This window comes from Pelodiscus sinensis, chromosome 2, assembly GCF_052426305.1.
Source record: "Pelodiscus sinensis isolate ZL-2025 chromosome 2, ASM5242630v1, whole genome shotgun sequence".
Lineage (NCBI taxonomy): Eukaryota > Metazoa > Chordata > Testudines > Trionychidae > Pelodiscus > Pelodiscus sinensis.
The window spans coordinates 122,251,906-122,269,542 of NC_143053.1; the positions used below are offsets into that span (position 1 = coordinate 122,251,906).

Below are 17,637 nucleotides of genomic sequence, written 5' to 3' on the forward strand. Positions count from 1 at the left end.
GGCCTACAATAATTTGTAAACATGTGTTGGCTTGCAGTATCAGTCATTGTCAATACCCATTGCTTCAAAGGAAAGTACAAAAGTCCAGAGCAGAAGTTTCTTCCTACATCAAATAGGGCTGGATTATTTGGTGAATCATTTATCCCTTATATTTTATGCCAGCTAATAAAATTGGATGTTTCTCATTATCCTTATAAATGGCTAATCTTTTTCTGAACCCAATTAAGCCCTTGGATTCAATAATATCTGGTGACAAGGAGATCCATGGGTCCCTTTACAAGTCTCATTAAATCCCTCTTTCCACCATACCCCTATGTGATGTATCTGTGACCTATGTTTGTATTGTTCTGCCTCTATACTCTCAAGTATCACACATTACCATAAAGTTTTAGTCTTTCTAAGGAATATAGAATACATGTGAACAACCTTTCAAATCACCCTGGATACTTCTCTTTTGTCTACTTAATCTTTGGGCCCAATTTTGATATAGTGATATTGCTGGGGGTAAGCGGTACTGTGCTAATCAACATGAAAAATGATGAAAAATGTGGCCTCTAACTATTCACCTCCTTCAAAAAACCACATTTAACTACCATTTAACTTCCTTTCAGAAACTCTTCATGCAACCCTTTAAGCTATTACTTCTGGTCACTATAATTTCAAATTCTGATGGATGCCTACCTAGCGTTTTTCCTAATAAAATATCTTAAAAGAATTTCTAAAGTATCTAAATCCTCACAATGGATATCAAGGGTAAGAGAAACAAAATAGTGGAGTTCTAAAGGAATTTGCCTGAGGAGGAAAGAAAAAAGGAATGAGGCCCACTTGACTTAGGTTTTGTTTTCACTACCAAGTTTTTTCACTATGTCACCAAAAACTGCCTTTTGGTGACAAAATAGTAACCCCCCCTGCTTACACGTACACTACTATGCAATTTTTGTCAGGAAAAATGCACAGTTTCAGCAAGAAACCTTCATCATATAGCCATCTGTTTAATAAAAAAATGTGCTTTTTTGTTTTGGTGGTTGAATAAAAGAAGTGATTTACAGAGGCTTTTATTAAATTCATTAATTTTCCTTGATGTGATTTTTTTTTATTAATAATTGGGGAAAAGCACAAAATACAAGGATCCATATTTTTATAAGTAAGAAAAAAAAACTCCTTTTCATCAGTCTGGCAATGAAGAGGCCTTAAAAATTTCACAATTTTTATGTTCCTGTGGGAACTGATGTTGTAAAAAACTGGCTTTTGATGACAAAACAGTGACCGCATACATATTGCAATGAGACTTTTGTTGGGGAAAACACCCAGTTTCAGTGACAAAAACTCCCTCCCCCCCCCCCAAGAAACTATTTTATTTTTCTCTGCCTTTATTGCTGACAAAGAGCCATGTAGACTCTGCTGTTTGTTTTGTCAACAGAACTGGCTTCTGCCAGTATCCCACAATACCTGCCCTGGTGGCTCTTCTCAGTTTTTTGATCTCTGCTGCCTTATAAGCAGAGCTTAAGTATCTGACAGCTGAGTGTGCTGCTTGTTTGGGGAGCAGACAAAGACCATATCATTGGAGTGCTCCTGTTGAGCCATGGAGCACAACAACAGGCAGGCTACTGCTGCAAGTAGTCAAGGTGGAGAATGAGGAGGAAGAGACTGATGTGCTGCTCTTGACATTCCTGAGGATGCAGAGCTATTCATGATACTACTCCTTGCAGCTGAGGAGACTGTGGGAGACCTCAGAGGGAATCTGAAGATGTGCTACGATCAGCTCTACCTTCCTATGGTACTGCACTGCAGGATACATACCCACAGTGCATTGCTCACACTAGATGATGTTAACAATAGGGACAATAGTCATGCTGCTACAAGATCAAATTAAGCATCAACAACAACTTTAACAACTTTCATACACAGTCAGGGTACGTCTACACAGCAGCGGAATAATTGACATTGTTCTGAAATAACGTAGTGTGAGTCTAAACTACAAGCCTTTATTTCGAAATAATATTGATCTGGAGGACTTTTTATTCCAATTCGTGGTAACCCTCATTTCACAAGGAGTAAGGGAAGTTGAAGGAAGAGCATACTTCCTTCCACTTCCTGCTGTCAAGACAGCGTCAAAAGCCGAATTGACCTATTTCGACTTCAGCTACCCAATTGACATAGCTGAAGTTGCGTAGCTTAATTTGACTTTAGCCCTGCTGTGCTGACTTACCCTACATCTATGACTCTGTGCATGAGATCAATTACTCTAGTCTGCCTCCTTCATAATTAAAAAGCCTTACCTTACATGCCAGGGAGCTCAAGGACAGGGAGAGAGTCTTTGGCTAAGTCTACTGCCATTTTAGTGTATTACTAAATTCTGGCTTTGGGGTGTGGAAAATGAGAGCAAGTTCCAGCACTGTAAAGTGCCAGTGTAAACAGACTCCCAGCACTGTTAGCTACTCCCCTAAGAGCTTTAAAGTGCTGTCATGGCTGCATTTTAATTTTAGAAGTCTAGACAAAGCCTCTTTCTCTCTCTCTCTCTCTCTCTCTCTCTCTCTCTCTCGCTCATGCTCATGCTCATTCTTGTTAGCATGGAGATATGTATGCTGATCCCTGCCTTCTCCCCTGTTTTTAAGGCTGCTCCAGCATACAGACACACTACCTGGGCCGCCCAGAAAAAGGTCTGTGTTCCTGACCCTCCAGAAAATTTTTCCCCCCATTTTCCTGTGCAAGGGGCACAGAAAAATGCAGGCCACATTAATTATGCACCCCTGTAGGGGCACAGCATGCCCCCAGGAATAAGATAATCTTTTTCTCTCCTGCCATGGTGCAGTCTAGCATAGGCATAGTGGACACCACAGCTCTTGGCTGATGAATTGCCTTTGCTTTCAGTGTTCTTTGGTTATGTGTTACAAACAACATTCATAATCAGGTATTTGCTTAACGAGATAAGAAAAATCAAGGCAAGAAACACAAGTTGAAATGAGATCATTACATACAAGCCAGACCTAGACTAGAGAATAATCCTCACAACCCAGGGAATAGTAAGGGGAGTCGATGGGAGAATTTCTTCCATCGCCCTCCCACAGTTGTACGTTGACTCCAGATTTACTCCACAAAGTTTGAGTCATGTATCTTAGTTTGACATTGTCCTCTAGTATAGGCCTGGCCTGTACAGAATCATAGAATTATAGAACTCTAGAACTGGAAGGGACCTTGAGAAGTCATTGAGTCCAGTCCCCTGACCTCACTGCAGGACCCAGTAACATCTAGACCATCCCTGATAGATGTCTGTCTAACCTGCTCTTAAATATCTCCACAATCTCCGTAGGCAACTGTGTAGGACTTCAAAGACTACACCAGTTGACTTCTATTTCCAAGTAAACATAGCCAGGGCTCGACAAATTAGTCAATCTACTCGCCCGGGGCGAGTAGATTTTAAGCCGGCACGGCGCCACAGCGCGGTCTGCTCATGTGCAGCATGCCAAACAGCGCGGCTGGCAAGCGGGTCTCATCGCTGCTTGTCAAGCCCTGAACATAGCCATTTCAAAGGTGCATTTATTGCCTCAATTTTGCTGATCTCATTAATTTCTTACTAGATGCACTAAATCAAACCCTGGGAGATGCAGAAATATTGATCTCCCAATAAGTGGAGACAAGACTACTGTGTTCCTAAAATGGATATGGTAATTTCCTCCACTAAAAGTTAATACAAACTAGTCATTGGGACTTGTCAGTTCCTGTGGGATTTTGCAAGCTTCTGAAGTAGACCTGTGAGCAGAGCCATCCCTAGCAGGGTACACAGGGCCTGGGGGATCCTCCCAATCTCTTGCCCAGTACCCCATATGCAAGGCCTAGGGTAACCCTTCACTGCAGGACCCGCTCCACCCCTTTCCCCAAAACCCCATTCCTGCTCCACCCTATCCCATCCTTCCCACTCATGCTTTTGTTCTGCCTCCTCGTCTGCAGCCCTCTCCCCTGAGCAAGACAATCTGGAGGATTATTGGTGGGGGGGGGGATGCTGGCATCGGGCAGCATCAGAGATCAGCCCCTTATCCTTCACTCACCATGGTGGTGGGAGCCACAGCCACCCAGCAGCCTGCTCCACTCTTCCCCTTCCATCCTACTGCACTCCACTTCTCCACAGTGACCACCCATTGCCGTGGTGAAGTGGAGCACAGTGGGTTGGAGAGGACAGATGGGTGGGGCAAAGCAGAGCAGGCTGTAGGGTTGCTTGGTCTCTCACAACCACAGTGAGTGCAGAAGAGAGGCAACCCCTGCTGCCATCCTGTGCCAGGCTCCCAGGTAATCCCTTAGGACACCCTGGGCCCCATCCATGGACCAGAAAAGGGCCAGTGTAGACAGCACAGTAGTGTTTTCCGCAAAAAAGCCCCGATCGCGAAAATGACGATCGGGGCTTTTTTCCGGAAAAGCGCGTCTACATTGGCCACGGACGCTTTTCCGGAAAAAGGGCTTTTCTGGAAAAGCATCCTGCCAATGTAGACGCTCTTTTTCCGGAAATACTTATAACGGAAAACTGTTCCGTTTTAAGCATTTCCGGAAAAGGGTGCCAGTGTAGACACAGACTAACTGTTCTCTGTAATGAATAAGAAAATGTTAAAGCGACTCCATTAGCTCTGAACTATGATTGCCCTGTTGCTAAGTCAAAGCAAAGCAGTTCAAAAGTTTGATCTGTTTGCTTTTCTGTGTTTAACCAAATCTCTCTCCATTGCTCAGATCAATCTTGGCATAAGGTATGGGCTTTTTTATTTATCTTTTTTTAAGTAGAGAATTGAGCTCTATATACTCTATATCAGTGGCGATCACTCTGTGGCCCATGAGCTGCACGCAGCTCAGAGTAATCTAAAGGCAGATCACAAGACATTTTGATGACAGTGAGGGTCCACTGGCATGGCTACCTGCAGCTCCCACTGGTAACGATTCACCATTCCCAGGCAATGGGAGCTCCAGAAGATGGAAGCCAGCATGTCTCTTCGGCCTGCACCACTTTCCGTGGCTCCATTGTCTGGCCTCAGTGAACTACAGCCCATGAGAGCTGCAGGAGCTGTGCCTACAAATACTCAACATCAGCAAAACGTCTCAGGACCTGCCCGTGGATGATCCTGATTGGCCACACGCAGCCCACTGACTGCTGGTTGCCCACCAGTGCTCTGTATTCATATAGCTTTCTTCTTTTATCTATTTTATATCAGTGCAACCACACAGACTTCTCAAGAGCTACTCCCAATTTATGCATGTGCAAGTGACAGCAGAATCATCCTAGCAATAGGTCTTCATCTTCAGAAACACTACTGATATTTTCCTTTAAATATAATTAACAGCTAGAAAACAAAAGAGGATGAAAGTCATGCGAGAAAGCAAAGAGGCAGAGTTTAAGCAGAGACTTAGTGCTGATTGGTTCTCGTCTATAAGCAGTAAAGTTTTAACATCCTAGTTAACTGAACACTACTTTGAGAAAGAAGGGTGGACATTGTTTGGTTTTATATTCTTTGCCTCAATACACAAAGTAATAGCTTTTAAATACACATCTCATTTTTTCTACCCTTTCTTCACAAAAACATTGCTAATTACCAATTGACCCCTGCATCCCTGCCCCCATTTTTTTGGCATGAGCAAGTAATATATCAAAATCTACCACCAAAATGTAATTATCCCTCTTCTGCATTCTCTGCTTCCTCATTATTTCATCATATCAGATCAGCCCTATAAGTCAGACAAATAGAGGCATGAATCTAAACTCACTGAAGTCAGCTGGAGTCTTTCCATTGACCTCCAAGGGGTACAGAACAGATCCATATTTGTGTGCTTTTTCAGTGCAATTAATGTGGTGATAGTTCTATATACCTGTATTTAGTTAAAGTAAGATCAAAGACTGCCTCACGTTTTAAATGGAGTACATAAACACATTTTATTCTGATCTTTAAATGTTCTTATACAATTGCATATTATGCCTTTCAGTGAAAAGATTATTTAACGTCACCTTTGAACTTACTTGTCTTGCTAGCACCTGTCCTGAAATCCATGCCTATGCTTCTCTGAAGAACAGCAGAATACAGGAAAATGCCTGGGGCAGTAAAAAAAGTACAGTTTTGCATAAAACAATACTAACCTAAACCAAAAGCAATACACTTGGGCATGACAAGCATATGTGCAGCTGTACAGACTGCTCAAGTACAGATTTATCAAATATTTATAATCTTTCACTGTATTGCTCAGAGTTTCTGGGCGTTCCTTTTAGTCCAACAAAATGGGAGGGGAAATAAGACGATTCTCTTTCTCATTCTAAGTTGCCAGCACAAGTTTGTTTCTAAAGCACCACCTTTTTCAAAGCGTCCTTAAAAATCTTTAATATGTACAGTCAGATAAAAGTAGTCTGCATGCCTACCAAGTTTTCCTTTTAATATTTTCAGCTACTTTGTGTACCTATGGCCCAGTTCTGAAACGTGCAATGTACCCTTGACTTCAGTAGAAAGAAAGGGTACTCAGGAACTTGAAAGAACAATTCCTTGCTTTGCTAGACTTGGGAAAGATTCTTAGTCTCCCTGTAAAATGTGGGTGATAAAAATTCCATAGTTTAAGTGGTATTGTGAGGATAAAATTCTGAAAGGCTGTTATTTAAGTCTGATTACCTAAGAGCCTAAATGTCTAAGATAAAACACACCCAAAGAGTTTTGATGGTGCTTGGTGATAATATCTATGTGGTTTTACTTGCCCCCCATTCCAAATAATAATAAATTTCACTTCAAGTAATGATGACAATCTAACCACAAAACAAAAATCTAGCCCAAACTGGTCCACCTATATACAAAGCTACAGAGCTTGCTTGGCTTGGGAGTGAAGCTATCAGTCAATCCACGTTTGCAAGAAATATTCTTTACCTCTTTTCAACTGAAGTGATCTGAGTTCAAAATTTGTAATGAAATTAGAAACTGGGAGAATGTTGCAGAACCTTATCTCCTGGTGCAAACAATTTCCAGAACTCAAGTATCAACCAGCTTAAAAACTGACTTGTTTTTAAAAGCCTTTTAAATTTAGATTTTCTATTGATAGATACCTTTACTCTGTTTTAATACCCTTACCCTTTTTTTATCTAGAATACTGAAGATACAAAGATCAATGATTCCCAAACAGTACATTGCTCTAAAAGATACATCACTTGTGAAAGGTTCTGGGTTGGGAAGTTTTGGAGTGTATGTAGGAACAGCGTGTCTCCTACTAAATATTAAAAATAGGAAATACAAGAATTATTTCAAATAATCCATAAACATTCTCATATTTTTTCTGGTTTATAAACAGTAGAAATAAACTGCCTAATAATAGTGAACTGGGTCTCAGAACTGTTACTCAAAGATAAAAGGTTGAAAATACACTCAAGAAAAAGACTTTTTGTGAATTGCTCCCATTGACTTCAGGGTAATTTGTGGGAAATAGCCATTTCTTATCAGCGGGCCACTTTTATTTGGGTACCTAAACATAACTTTCAGAACTTAACGTTTAGAAAGACAAGTTCATAAATTCTGGCTATTGGACTCATAGATAGTTTATTTTAGAGATGGGAGATTGCTTTCCTTTATGGACCGCAAATGGATTAAATGCTTTGTGGGAGACAAAGACATTAGGCTACTAAATTACAGCACCCACAAAGAATGTCATCAGCATTTCCACATGGAGATATTATGGGTTAGTTTGAAATATTTTAGGTTTTGGTGCATTCATAATTTTGATTAAAAATCCAGAGAAATTAGTCACTTTGTGAAAATTTTCATTATGTTGAAAACCCAGTTTTGCACAAAAAAAAGTTAAAAAATGGAAAATATATGACCAGCCCTCCTGAGCATGAGACATATTATAAGACCATGGCATTTTCTGAACAACAAAACTGTTTGTACCTTTCTTTAAGGGTTTGTTCACAGAAGATGAAACTGAACCAGTCCTTGAAGGTTTGATGAAAAGGTTTGAATTAAAAAACAACAAAAAAGCTTCCACCCAAAGGAGCCTGACAATTACCTCATCCTGACAATTTCCTGGCAGCTGCCCAGACGATAACTGGGGAGAGAACTGGGAAGGGGAACAATGCCCCATTATGGCATTCTCCAAAAACAGATTAGATAAAGTGGGGTCAACAGTCTAGTCATAACATGAACGAGAGAAACAGCATGGAATGTATCTATTGCAAAGGTGTTTGCATGTTTCTTGGGCTAGGAAACTCTTCCCATCCTGGAGTTAAATTTCCCATGTAAAAAGTGAACCGGTCTTGATTTTTGGTAATCGTGAATTTTGTATGAACCTAATTGCACAGCTATGGACATACTAGATTTCTCTTTGCTAACTAGATTAATATGTTTAGTGCCATATTTGAGTGAGGCAGCCACACACAAAAATGCACATGAATTAAACTTCTACAAATACAGGCATAAATTACTGTTCCACTTCTAATTATACATTTTCACTATTTGAATCGATTTCATTCCAAATGAAGATGTGGAACTATGTATACATTTTTGCACATAATTTAGCATTTTTTCCCATAATTTAACTGAAAAGGTTATGTTATCGCGTACAAAATATGACTGAAATTATGGCCATACTCTACAGTTGCACACAGATATTGGTTTTAAAATGTTCACATACTTGCTTGTGCATATACTATGCTAAATGTATGCACATTTGCAGAAAATGTGCATAAAATTGTAAGCCTATTTGTTGTAGATATGCCAATTTTTATAAACATTATTTTTTAACTTCCATCTCCAGTGTCCAATGTCAAACTTCCAGTACCATTCACAGAAGTTATGCTTATTTATCTAAATATGACATTTTGCACTTATTGTCTATATGAAGTGTGGGAAACTAAAAATATGAACATTTACCAACCTCTAGAATTTAACCATTAGTCTTCTATTTCATTAATTTGACTTACAGCTATTCTGTATTCTCATTGTATGTTTATATTAGGAAATATAGCTAGGTCAGTCTGCACCCGACATTTACCTTTGCTGTTGTGAAAAGGCAAAGTGAAAAGCCAGCTGTCCTTGAGTAAGAAAACTGGCATTTGGATGTCAGGTGCCAATTTTGGTTTTAGAAATTTAAGGATGCAGAGTGGCAAATATCAGGAAATAACAGTCCTAGACATAGAACTTATTTATTAATTATGAAGTCATTGGTTAAATAACTGTATAGATCATCATCATCAGCAGAAAGTTATGCCTTATCTCATCAGAAAAGCAATTGATTTAGAAGTGAAAGACAATTTAGACAATTCCCTAAATTATGGATACGAGCATCGTTTGTATCTGAAAATGGAGGACATTTCACTATTGTCTGTTTAAGCTTACATTACTAGTGCTCAAAAATTATACAATTTGATGGTCAGTGAAAAAAGTAGAGAATAGATGAAGTACCCTTTAAGAAGTCTGTCCTAAAGCTTTTATGAAATCAGTAGAACCTTTCTGTGGCTACATCTAGACTGCAATCTTCTTTTGGAGGAAGCATTTCCAGAAGAGATCATCGGGAAAAACTTATTTCGAAAGAGAACATTCACACAGCAAAAGCACATTGAAAAAGCGATCTGCTTTTTTGAAAGATAGTGTCCACATTGATTGTACCCTATCTCGCATTTAAGTAGTGATTACTATGGACAGAGTGGCCACTAGGGCACCTGTGCTTTTTCCTTGAGGCCTCTTCTTTTGAAAAAAAAAAAAAAAAAAAAGCCCTCTTCCCTGTCCACACATGCCTTTTTCTGAAAGAGCTCTTTCAGAAAAAGGCTTCTTACTCGTAGAAAGAGGTTTACCGCTGTCGGAAAAAACTCTAAGTACTTTCGACTTTCTGTTGAAAGAACACAATTGCAGTGTGGACGTAAGTGTAGTTTTTCCAGAAAAATGGCCGTTTTTCCAGAAAAACTCTGCAGTGTAGACATGCCCTGTATGAGTCGGCAGGAGTCTAATTTTTAATCAACATTTTGCGCTGATATTGGAACGTGCCATTATAACAATACCAAAAGTGAACTCCTATTGGTTTATTCTGATAAACTATCTTCCAAATAGAAAAAGAAAACATTCAAAGGTTGAAATAAGGTAAACACAATCAGGAAATGAAAGCTCAGGGCCAGCTATAGTTGCTGATGCCCTACAATCCCTCTTATCATTAGGTAGCCACCCAACAGAAGCAGCCAATGAACCTTTAGTAGGCACTAATATTTTGCTGCCCTAGGCACCTACCTGTCTTTTCTAGTGGCAGGCCAAAGCTATAAAAGATAATAATTTATATCAGCCCAAAATTAAAATGGCTTTTGTTATAATCATTAGATAATGTGAGAGACAAATACAATTTTTAATGGAAACAGTATACTTAGAAAGAATTTTAGTCAAAACTCCTTATCCTAGGATGATGTTGTGACAGGGCAAGGTCACAGATGGCCCCTCAGGGGTGCCTCCTGGGATGCTGTCACGGCCACTGCCACTCGCCTTATGCTTTGTGGGGCTCCTCACCGCCCGGTCCTGCTGGGCCACCTCCGCTGGTCTCCCCCAGCCAAGGCCCTGAGCTGAGGTCCCTGCCCCTACCGAGAAGTAGTATAGACACTGAACCACTTCAGGTCCAAAAGAAAGGACCAGACTAACACGGCTACATCTCTATTACTTCAGGTCCAAGGAGAGTGCAGTTTAGGGCCCAGCCTCCTGAGAGAGCACTCCCCAGATGGGATCAAACCCCTAAGAATTAGGTAAACCCTCTTTAGCAATGAAAGGGGGAATGTGCACACTGGTGTGTCCCCCCTCCCCCCGCTCCCCCCGTAACAATCGCTTACACTGGGTTTGATAGAAAATAAAAATGGTTTTATTAAGTTGAAGCAGTAGGATTTAAGTAGTAATAAGTGAAAACAGGCAGAGCAAGTAGGTTACAAATCAAAAGAAACAAAACCGCTTGACTAATTCTCCACTGAAACCTCAGTACAAACTCTTCAAACTCACCCTACAATCCCTTTTCCAGCTGCCACTCCAAACCAGGGCTGTCTTCCCCACCTTGGGGTCTCAGGCTCCTTCCTTCAGGTGCAGCCCAGCCAAAAGACCCAGGCCTCTCCTTTCCTATTCCTTTTGTTAAGGAGTTGAAGCCACTCCCTACCAACCACTGCTCGGACTTAGGGACAAAAGATTGTTTAACAGTGGCTCATCTAGAAGTTGCAGGTAACATCTTCCATGTCTCCCATTCACACATTTGAAACTCACAAAGTATTCCCCACTCTATGTGTCTAATTTTACACACACAAATGATACATACAACAGAGTAAGATAAACAGAACCAGCAGATCATGACATGAAGATCAATGGATTACATTAAATAATTCACTCAAACCACCTTTGAGTTATGTATATTCATGTCCATGAGTCCACTTCATAAACTGGGGGGAAGGGGAGGGAGGAGGGTTCCATACCAGATGTAATGAGCAATCAAAGATTGAAGTGGATATTTGGCTAAGAAAGTGAGTAATAAAAAGCTAAAATGTTGAGTAATAGGAGATAGATATTTTCTTACTATATATTTTAGAAATGTGCATCTGTCTGTTTGTTTAAGAACTCTTCCTAAATGATGGCCATGTCTAGACTGCAGCATTTTTCTGGGATACTGTGTCCAAGGAATGCGTCTGCTTTTCCGGAAAAAAAAATCAGAAAAGCAGATGCATATTTTTGGCATCCTTGTAAACCTTGTTTTATGAGGAAGAAGGTATATTCCGAGGAAGCATTTTATTTCTGACATTTGGCCCAGTGTAGCTGGCCCAAAATGGCAGAAAAGCCTCTTCTGAAAAAAGAATCGGAAAAAGATACGTAAATTGCAGTTTGCAATTTGCGTATCTTTTCCCAACTCCCCCCCCCCCCCAGCAGTGTAGACATAGTTAAGAGCTAGGATCACCAAATTCGGCATGTGTCTTCCTGTTATCAAGACTTAAAGCAAGGTAAGTATTTGGTTGTGCCAGGAAAATTGTACCTGGAATGAGATTGCTTCTCATAAAACCATAGAGGAAAGAAACAGAATTGCCAAGTGGGTGAAAGAGGCTTTCTCTGGGGCAGCCTGCATATTGAATCCCTTATTTAATTGTATTGCCCACCATTTTATTTTCCAAAAAGCAAAAATTGAGTTAAGTACCTGAGCAATGCCAGGTAAATCTTCTAGTGAATAAGAAAGGAACAAGAATAAAATAAACAATGTGTAAAATTATAAGCTTTATAGGAACAACAGGACTAAGATCTGTAAAGATTGAATAGATTTAATGTATTTCAAAGTACAAGTAGGTAAATAAAACTGAAACTATTATATGAAAAGAAGAGTAGCCAAGACAAATATTTATGCATTACAGAGATTATGCAAAGGCTGGATTTGGTACCCAAACACAGGCCTGAGAAGTTCCTGGCATGAGGTACCCTACAAATCCTTAAAAGAAGTAAAAGATAACAAGAGTACTCATTCTTTGTCTAACGCACTGAACTATCAAGAGGTACACATTTCTGGCCTTTTAAATCACATGAGCCAATCATTTTTATATCATTCAGATAGGTGTGACAGAAGCAACCAATTTTCAGGAGCCTGTTAAGAACTAAGGGTACGTCTAGACTACATGCCTCTGGCGACAGAGGCATGTAGATTAGGCTACCCGACAGAGTAAAATGAAGCGGCGATTTAAATAATCGCCGCTTCATTTAAATTTACATGGCTGCCGTGTTGAGCCGACAAACAGCTGATCATTTCGCCGCTTCATTTTACTCTGTCGGGTAGCCTAATCTACATGCCTCTGTCGCCAGAGGCATGTAGTCTAGACGTACCCTAAGAAAGCTAAAGCACTTCTAAAGTCTAGCAATGTCCAAAAGTGGAAAGTGGGCTAGGTTACATTTTATGGTATAATTAATGCTTGTATCATCACATAACTTGTTGCTTCCAGCTGCCTGTAGGTAACTGTACCCACCTCGTCCAGTGGTACCCTATGACCCCCCCTCCAAGGGGGGGGGGGTAATGTTGTTAGGACGCCTTTCCTAGTGGCCGCTAGGACGATCCTCCTGCCTCGGCAAAAGCCCTCTCCATGGCGCGGGAATACTAGCTCCTCCACCCAGGCCGCGGGGTGGGGGAACGGGAGGCCCGGGCCCACCCTCACTCACGGGCCCCAGCTCAGGGCCCTAAGGACACGGATCAGTCTGGATCCAGTCTGGCTGATGGGGCATCCTGCTGTAACTCGTCAACCCACCAACCCTAATGGGTTCCGCCCTGGGCTGCTTCCTTTCCCTGCACCCGGCTTCTCGCCGCTGGAAGGCTTACCTTTCCTTTGGCAGATAGGCTGCTGACGCACAAAAAAAGGAGTCAGTGGACCGGAATTGCCGGTCTCTTAACGCCCTTTCTAGCCTCCCAACCGTTCTCAGGGATCTCTCCCAGTGGCGTCTCCAAGCCTCCACCCGGCTACTCTCTCTCTCTCTCTCTCTCTCTCTCTCTTTCTCCCTCCCCCCCCCCCCCCAGTTATGGCAGCAGCGTTTTTAAATGCTGCGCTGCTTCCGCCCTACCTGACGTCATCAAAAGGGGGAGGGCAGGGCTTTCGTATCTCCCCGCTGGCTCCCCAACGCGCTGGACTCACGGGGCGGGGGAATGCCTCCATGTTGTTCCCGCTCTCACCTCCGCACTCCCAGCCCGCCGCCCACGGGTCAGCCGGCACAACAAGCCACGGTGCGGCATGGGAACACACCGTGCACCACCGGGCTGCCTCCCCCCTGGTGCCAAGCAATGCCTGCTCGGTGGGAGTCACAGTGCGGGGCGAGGATGCCCCATCACTGTAACTAATTATGCATTTTAAATAAATAAGCTGGTTAATTTTATAGCAATAAAAGTTTAGCTATCGTATCAGCCAGCATTAAGAAGGTGAACAAATAAGTACAGCATGTCTTCCTGGGGGGAACTCTGCATATTTTTACATTTTGCTTGTAGTTATTGTTCTCAGATATAATAAATCCTGCCTAGTTTTTTAGAAGGAATAAATTATGTCCAAGGATGCTTATTTATTATCATAGAATCATAGAATCATAGGACTGGAAGGGACCTCAAGAGGTCATCGAGTCCAGCCCCCCGCCCTCAAGGCAGGACCAAGCTCTGTCTACACCATCCCTGACAGATGTCTATCTAACCTGTTCTTAAATATCTCCAGAGAGGGAGATTCCACCACCTCCCTTGGCAATTTATTCCAATATTATGATAATCCAATTTTATTTTTCAGACACTCGTGGAACAAGGTATACCGGTAGTTCAAATTAGAGAGTCTAATTCAAACTACCTACTCCGTGCCGCGTGTAGCCACGGGCACGGAGTCCGCACTAAGGGGGATTTAAAAATGGTGGCACCCGGCAAGATGCAAATGAAGCCCGGGATATTTAAATCCCAGGCTTCATTTGCAACATCAAATGCCTACATTAGCCACCCTAGTTCGAACTAGGGTGGCAGTGTAGACATACCCTAACAGACTTTACAGTCAGAAGGGACCATCATGATCACTCAGTATATGATCTTCTGCACGTCGCAAACTACTGAACCTTACTCACCCTCTTCTGTTATAAATCCATCACCTCTGTCTGAAAAAAACAACAGATGGTTTGGTAGCACTTTATAAAATAACAAAACATGCAGATGGTATCATGGGCTTTCGTGGGCACAGCCCACTTCTTCAGATGACCGGAGTTATGAGTTTAAGATGTGCACACCCAAAATAAATAGGAAAGGGGGAAAAATAAAGTATCTGAAGATTGGGTAGTTAAAACAAAGCAGATAAGAATCAAAGTCAATAGATAGTATACTTCCTGATATAAGTCTACACAAAGAGTGGTTTGTACCTTCAATGGCTGTTAAGTTGGTAGTGTCCCAACCAACTTTCATCACAATTGAGTCCATTAGCATGTGAATTGAATTTATGGATGAACTCTAATTCCAATGCTTCTCTGTGGGTCTGGTTAGTAAAACTGGTTTGTGACAAGACAGCTACTTGAAGATCTTTTAAACAGTGATTCCGAAGATTGAAGTGTTCCCCAATAGGTTTCTGTATGTTTCCTTTACGTATATCTGATTTATGTCCATTGATTCTTTCCCACAGAGACTGTCCAGTTTGTCCAATATATATAGCAGTGGGGCATTGATGGCATTTGATGGCATAGATCAAATTACTAGATGTGCAGTCAAATAATCTTTTGATTTGGTAGCTTATGTTATTGGCTCCAGTGATGAATTTGCTTGTATAGATATGTGCACAGAGTTGGCATCATTTTTGGTTGCAGGGCTAGGTTCCTGGAGGTTTATGATGTGATTGTGTGGCATGGTTATCAGAAAGAATTCGTTTCAGGTTGGGGGGTTGTCTGTAAGCAAGAATAGGCTTTTCTCCTAAGGCCTCTGAGAGTGAGGGATCATTTTCCAAGATTGGTTGTAGATTGTGTATAATGTGCTGGAGGGGTCTGAGTTGTGGACTATAGGTAATAACAAGAGGAGTTCTGTTATTTTTTTCTTTTGGGTCTGTCTTGAAGTAGTTCATGTCTGGGTACTTTTTTGGCTCTGTCAATTTGTTTTTTTACTTCTCCAGGTGTGTATTTCAGTTTTAGGAATGCTCTGTAAAGATCCTGTAGGTGATAGTCTCTGTCTGTGGGGTCGGAGCAAATCCGGTTGTATCTTATGGCTTGGCTGTATACAATAGACCGAGAAATGTGTCTGGGATGGAAGCTGGAGGCATGAAGGTAAGTGTAGTGGTCGGTGGGTTTCTGATATAGGATGATGGAAATTTGTCCATTTTTAACTGTACTGTAGTGTCCAGGAAGTGGATTTCTCATGTGGACTGGTCCAGGCTGAGGTTGATGGTGAAGTTACTGAAATTATCAAATCCTGGTTTATAAACTTCAAATTTCAGATAGCCCGCCATTTACACTTGTTTGAACCTGCAAGTGACCTGTGTCTCATGCTTCAGAGGAAGGCAAATCCCTACTCTGGATCTCTGCCAATCTGATTTGGGAGAAAATTCCACACATCATAATCATTTATAGACTCTGAGCCTTTGGAGGCTGTTTCAGAAGTTCACTCCTCTAACGGTTAGAAATCGTTGCCAAATTCAAGCCTAAACTTGTTGATAGTCAATTTGCACCCATTTGTTCTTGTGTCCACACTTGTGTTTAAGTTAAATAACTCCAGTCCTTCCTTGGTATTTATCTCTCTGATATATGTATAGAAAGCAATCATATCTCTCCTCTGTCTTCTTTTGGTTAGGCTAAATAAGCCACGCTCATTGACACTCTTTTCTCATAAGATAGGGTGCCATTCCTTGGCTTATCCTACTAGCCATTCTCCATGCCTGCTTCAGTTTGAATCCATTTTTTCTTTAACAGGGGAGATGAGAATTGCACCCAATATCCCAGATGGGATCTCACAAGTGCCTTGTACAATGTTACTAACTCTTTCATGTCTCTGCTGGAAATTTCTCACCTGACCTGATGCATCCTAGGAGTAGCTTTTTTCACGGCTATATTTATATTGGCAGCTCATAGTCATCCTGCGATCAATTAGTACACCCAGGTCTTTCTCCTCCTGTGTCAAAGTCCCTTGTTTACAGAAAAAAAATTTCTTGTTAGTCCCTAAATGCATGACCTTATACTTTGCAGTATTAAATTTCATCCTATTTCTTTTACTCCAGTTTACAAGGACATCCAGCTCTTTTCGTGTGATATTCTGGTCTTCCTCTGTATTGGCAATTCCTTCCAACTTTGTACTATCTGCAGTTTTTAATGATCACATTCCAATTTTTTGGGCCAAGGTCATCAATAAAATTGTTAAGTAAGATTGGTTCCAAGAGCCATCCCTGACAAACTCCACTAGTAACTTCCCTTGAGCCTTTTAGAATAACCCACTGTAGTCTCCCCACTAATCAGTTCCTTATCCATTTTTCAATACTCATATTAATCCCCATATTCTCCAATTTAACTAATAGCTGGAACTGTGGAAGTGTAACAAAGGCTTTGTGGAAATTTGGGTAGATTAGATTATTACATTTCCTTTGTCTAAAAAATCAGTTATATTTTCAAAGGAGATGAAGTTGGTCTGGCACAATCTAATTTTTGTAAAACCTCATTGCATTTTATCCCAATTACTGTTTACTTCTATGAAGTGTTTTCCTGGGCAACTGGAATTGGGGGAGGTTTTAAAAAAAGAGAGTTACTCACCTCATGCAATAGTGAGTGCTCTTCTAAGATGTGTGTCCCCGTGGGTGCTCCACTCTAGGTGACGGGTCACCCAGAACCGCAGATCTGAGCTTTCCTAAGCATTTTCCCCCGTTGAGCCGCGCATGCACAGGAGGCATCTTGAGACATTCCCTCCTGATTGCCTGCACGCAGCTCAACCCTTCCTTCAGTTCCTCCTCAACGCCTGATTAATAAAGACTCCGAGCAGAGGGGAGGAAGAGAGGATAGTGGAGCACCCCTGGGGACACATATCTCGAAGAACACTCATTACTGCATGAGATGAGTAACTCCCTTTTCTTCTTTGAGTTGTGTCCCCATGGGTGCTCCACTCTAGGCGACTATAAAGCAGTACTCTATGTGATTGGTCGGAGGGAGACGGAGTCAATGTTTAGCAGTGATGGACAATACC

At 41.4% G+C, this 17,637-nt stretch overlaps 1 protein-coding gene across 1 annotated transcript in view; it reads right to left on the reverse strand.

Annotated features, from left to right (window-relative positions):
- Nucleotides 1–17,637, reverse strand: part of LOC102444510 (glutamate decarboxylase 1-like) — a 107,450-nt gene that overhangs the window by 43,844 nt on the left and 45,969 nt on the right. The window contains exon 2 of the mRNA XM_075921405.2: nt 5,993–6,064. Coding sequence (XP_075777520.1) covers nt 5,993–6,023 — 31 coding nt within the window. The 5' untranslated portion in view covers nt 6,024–6,064. The remainder of the gene's footprint in view (nt 1–5,992; nt 6,065–17,637) is intronic.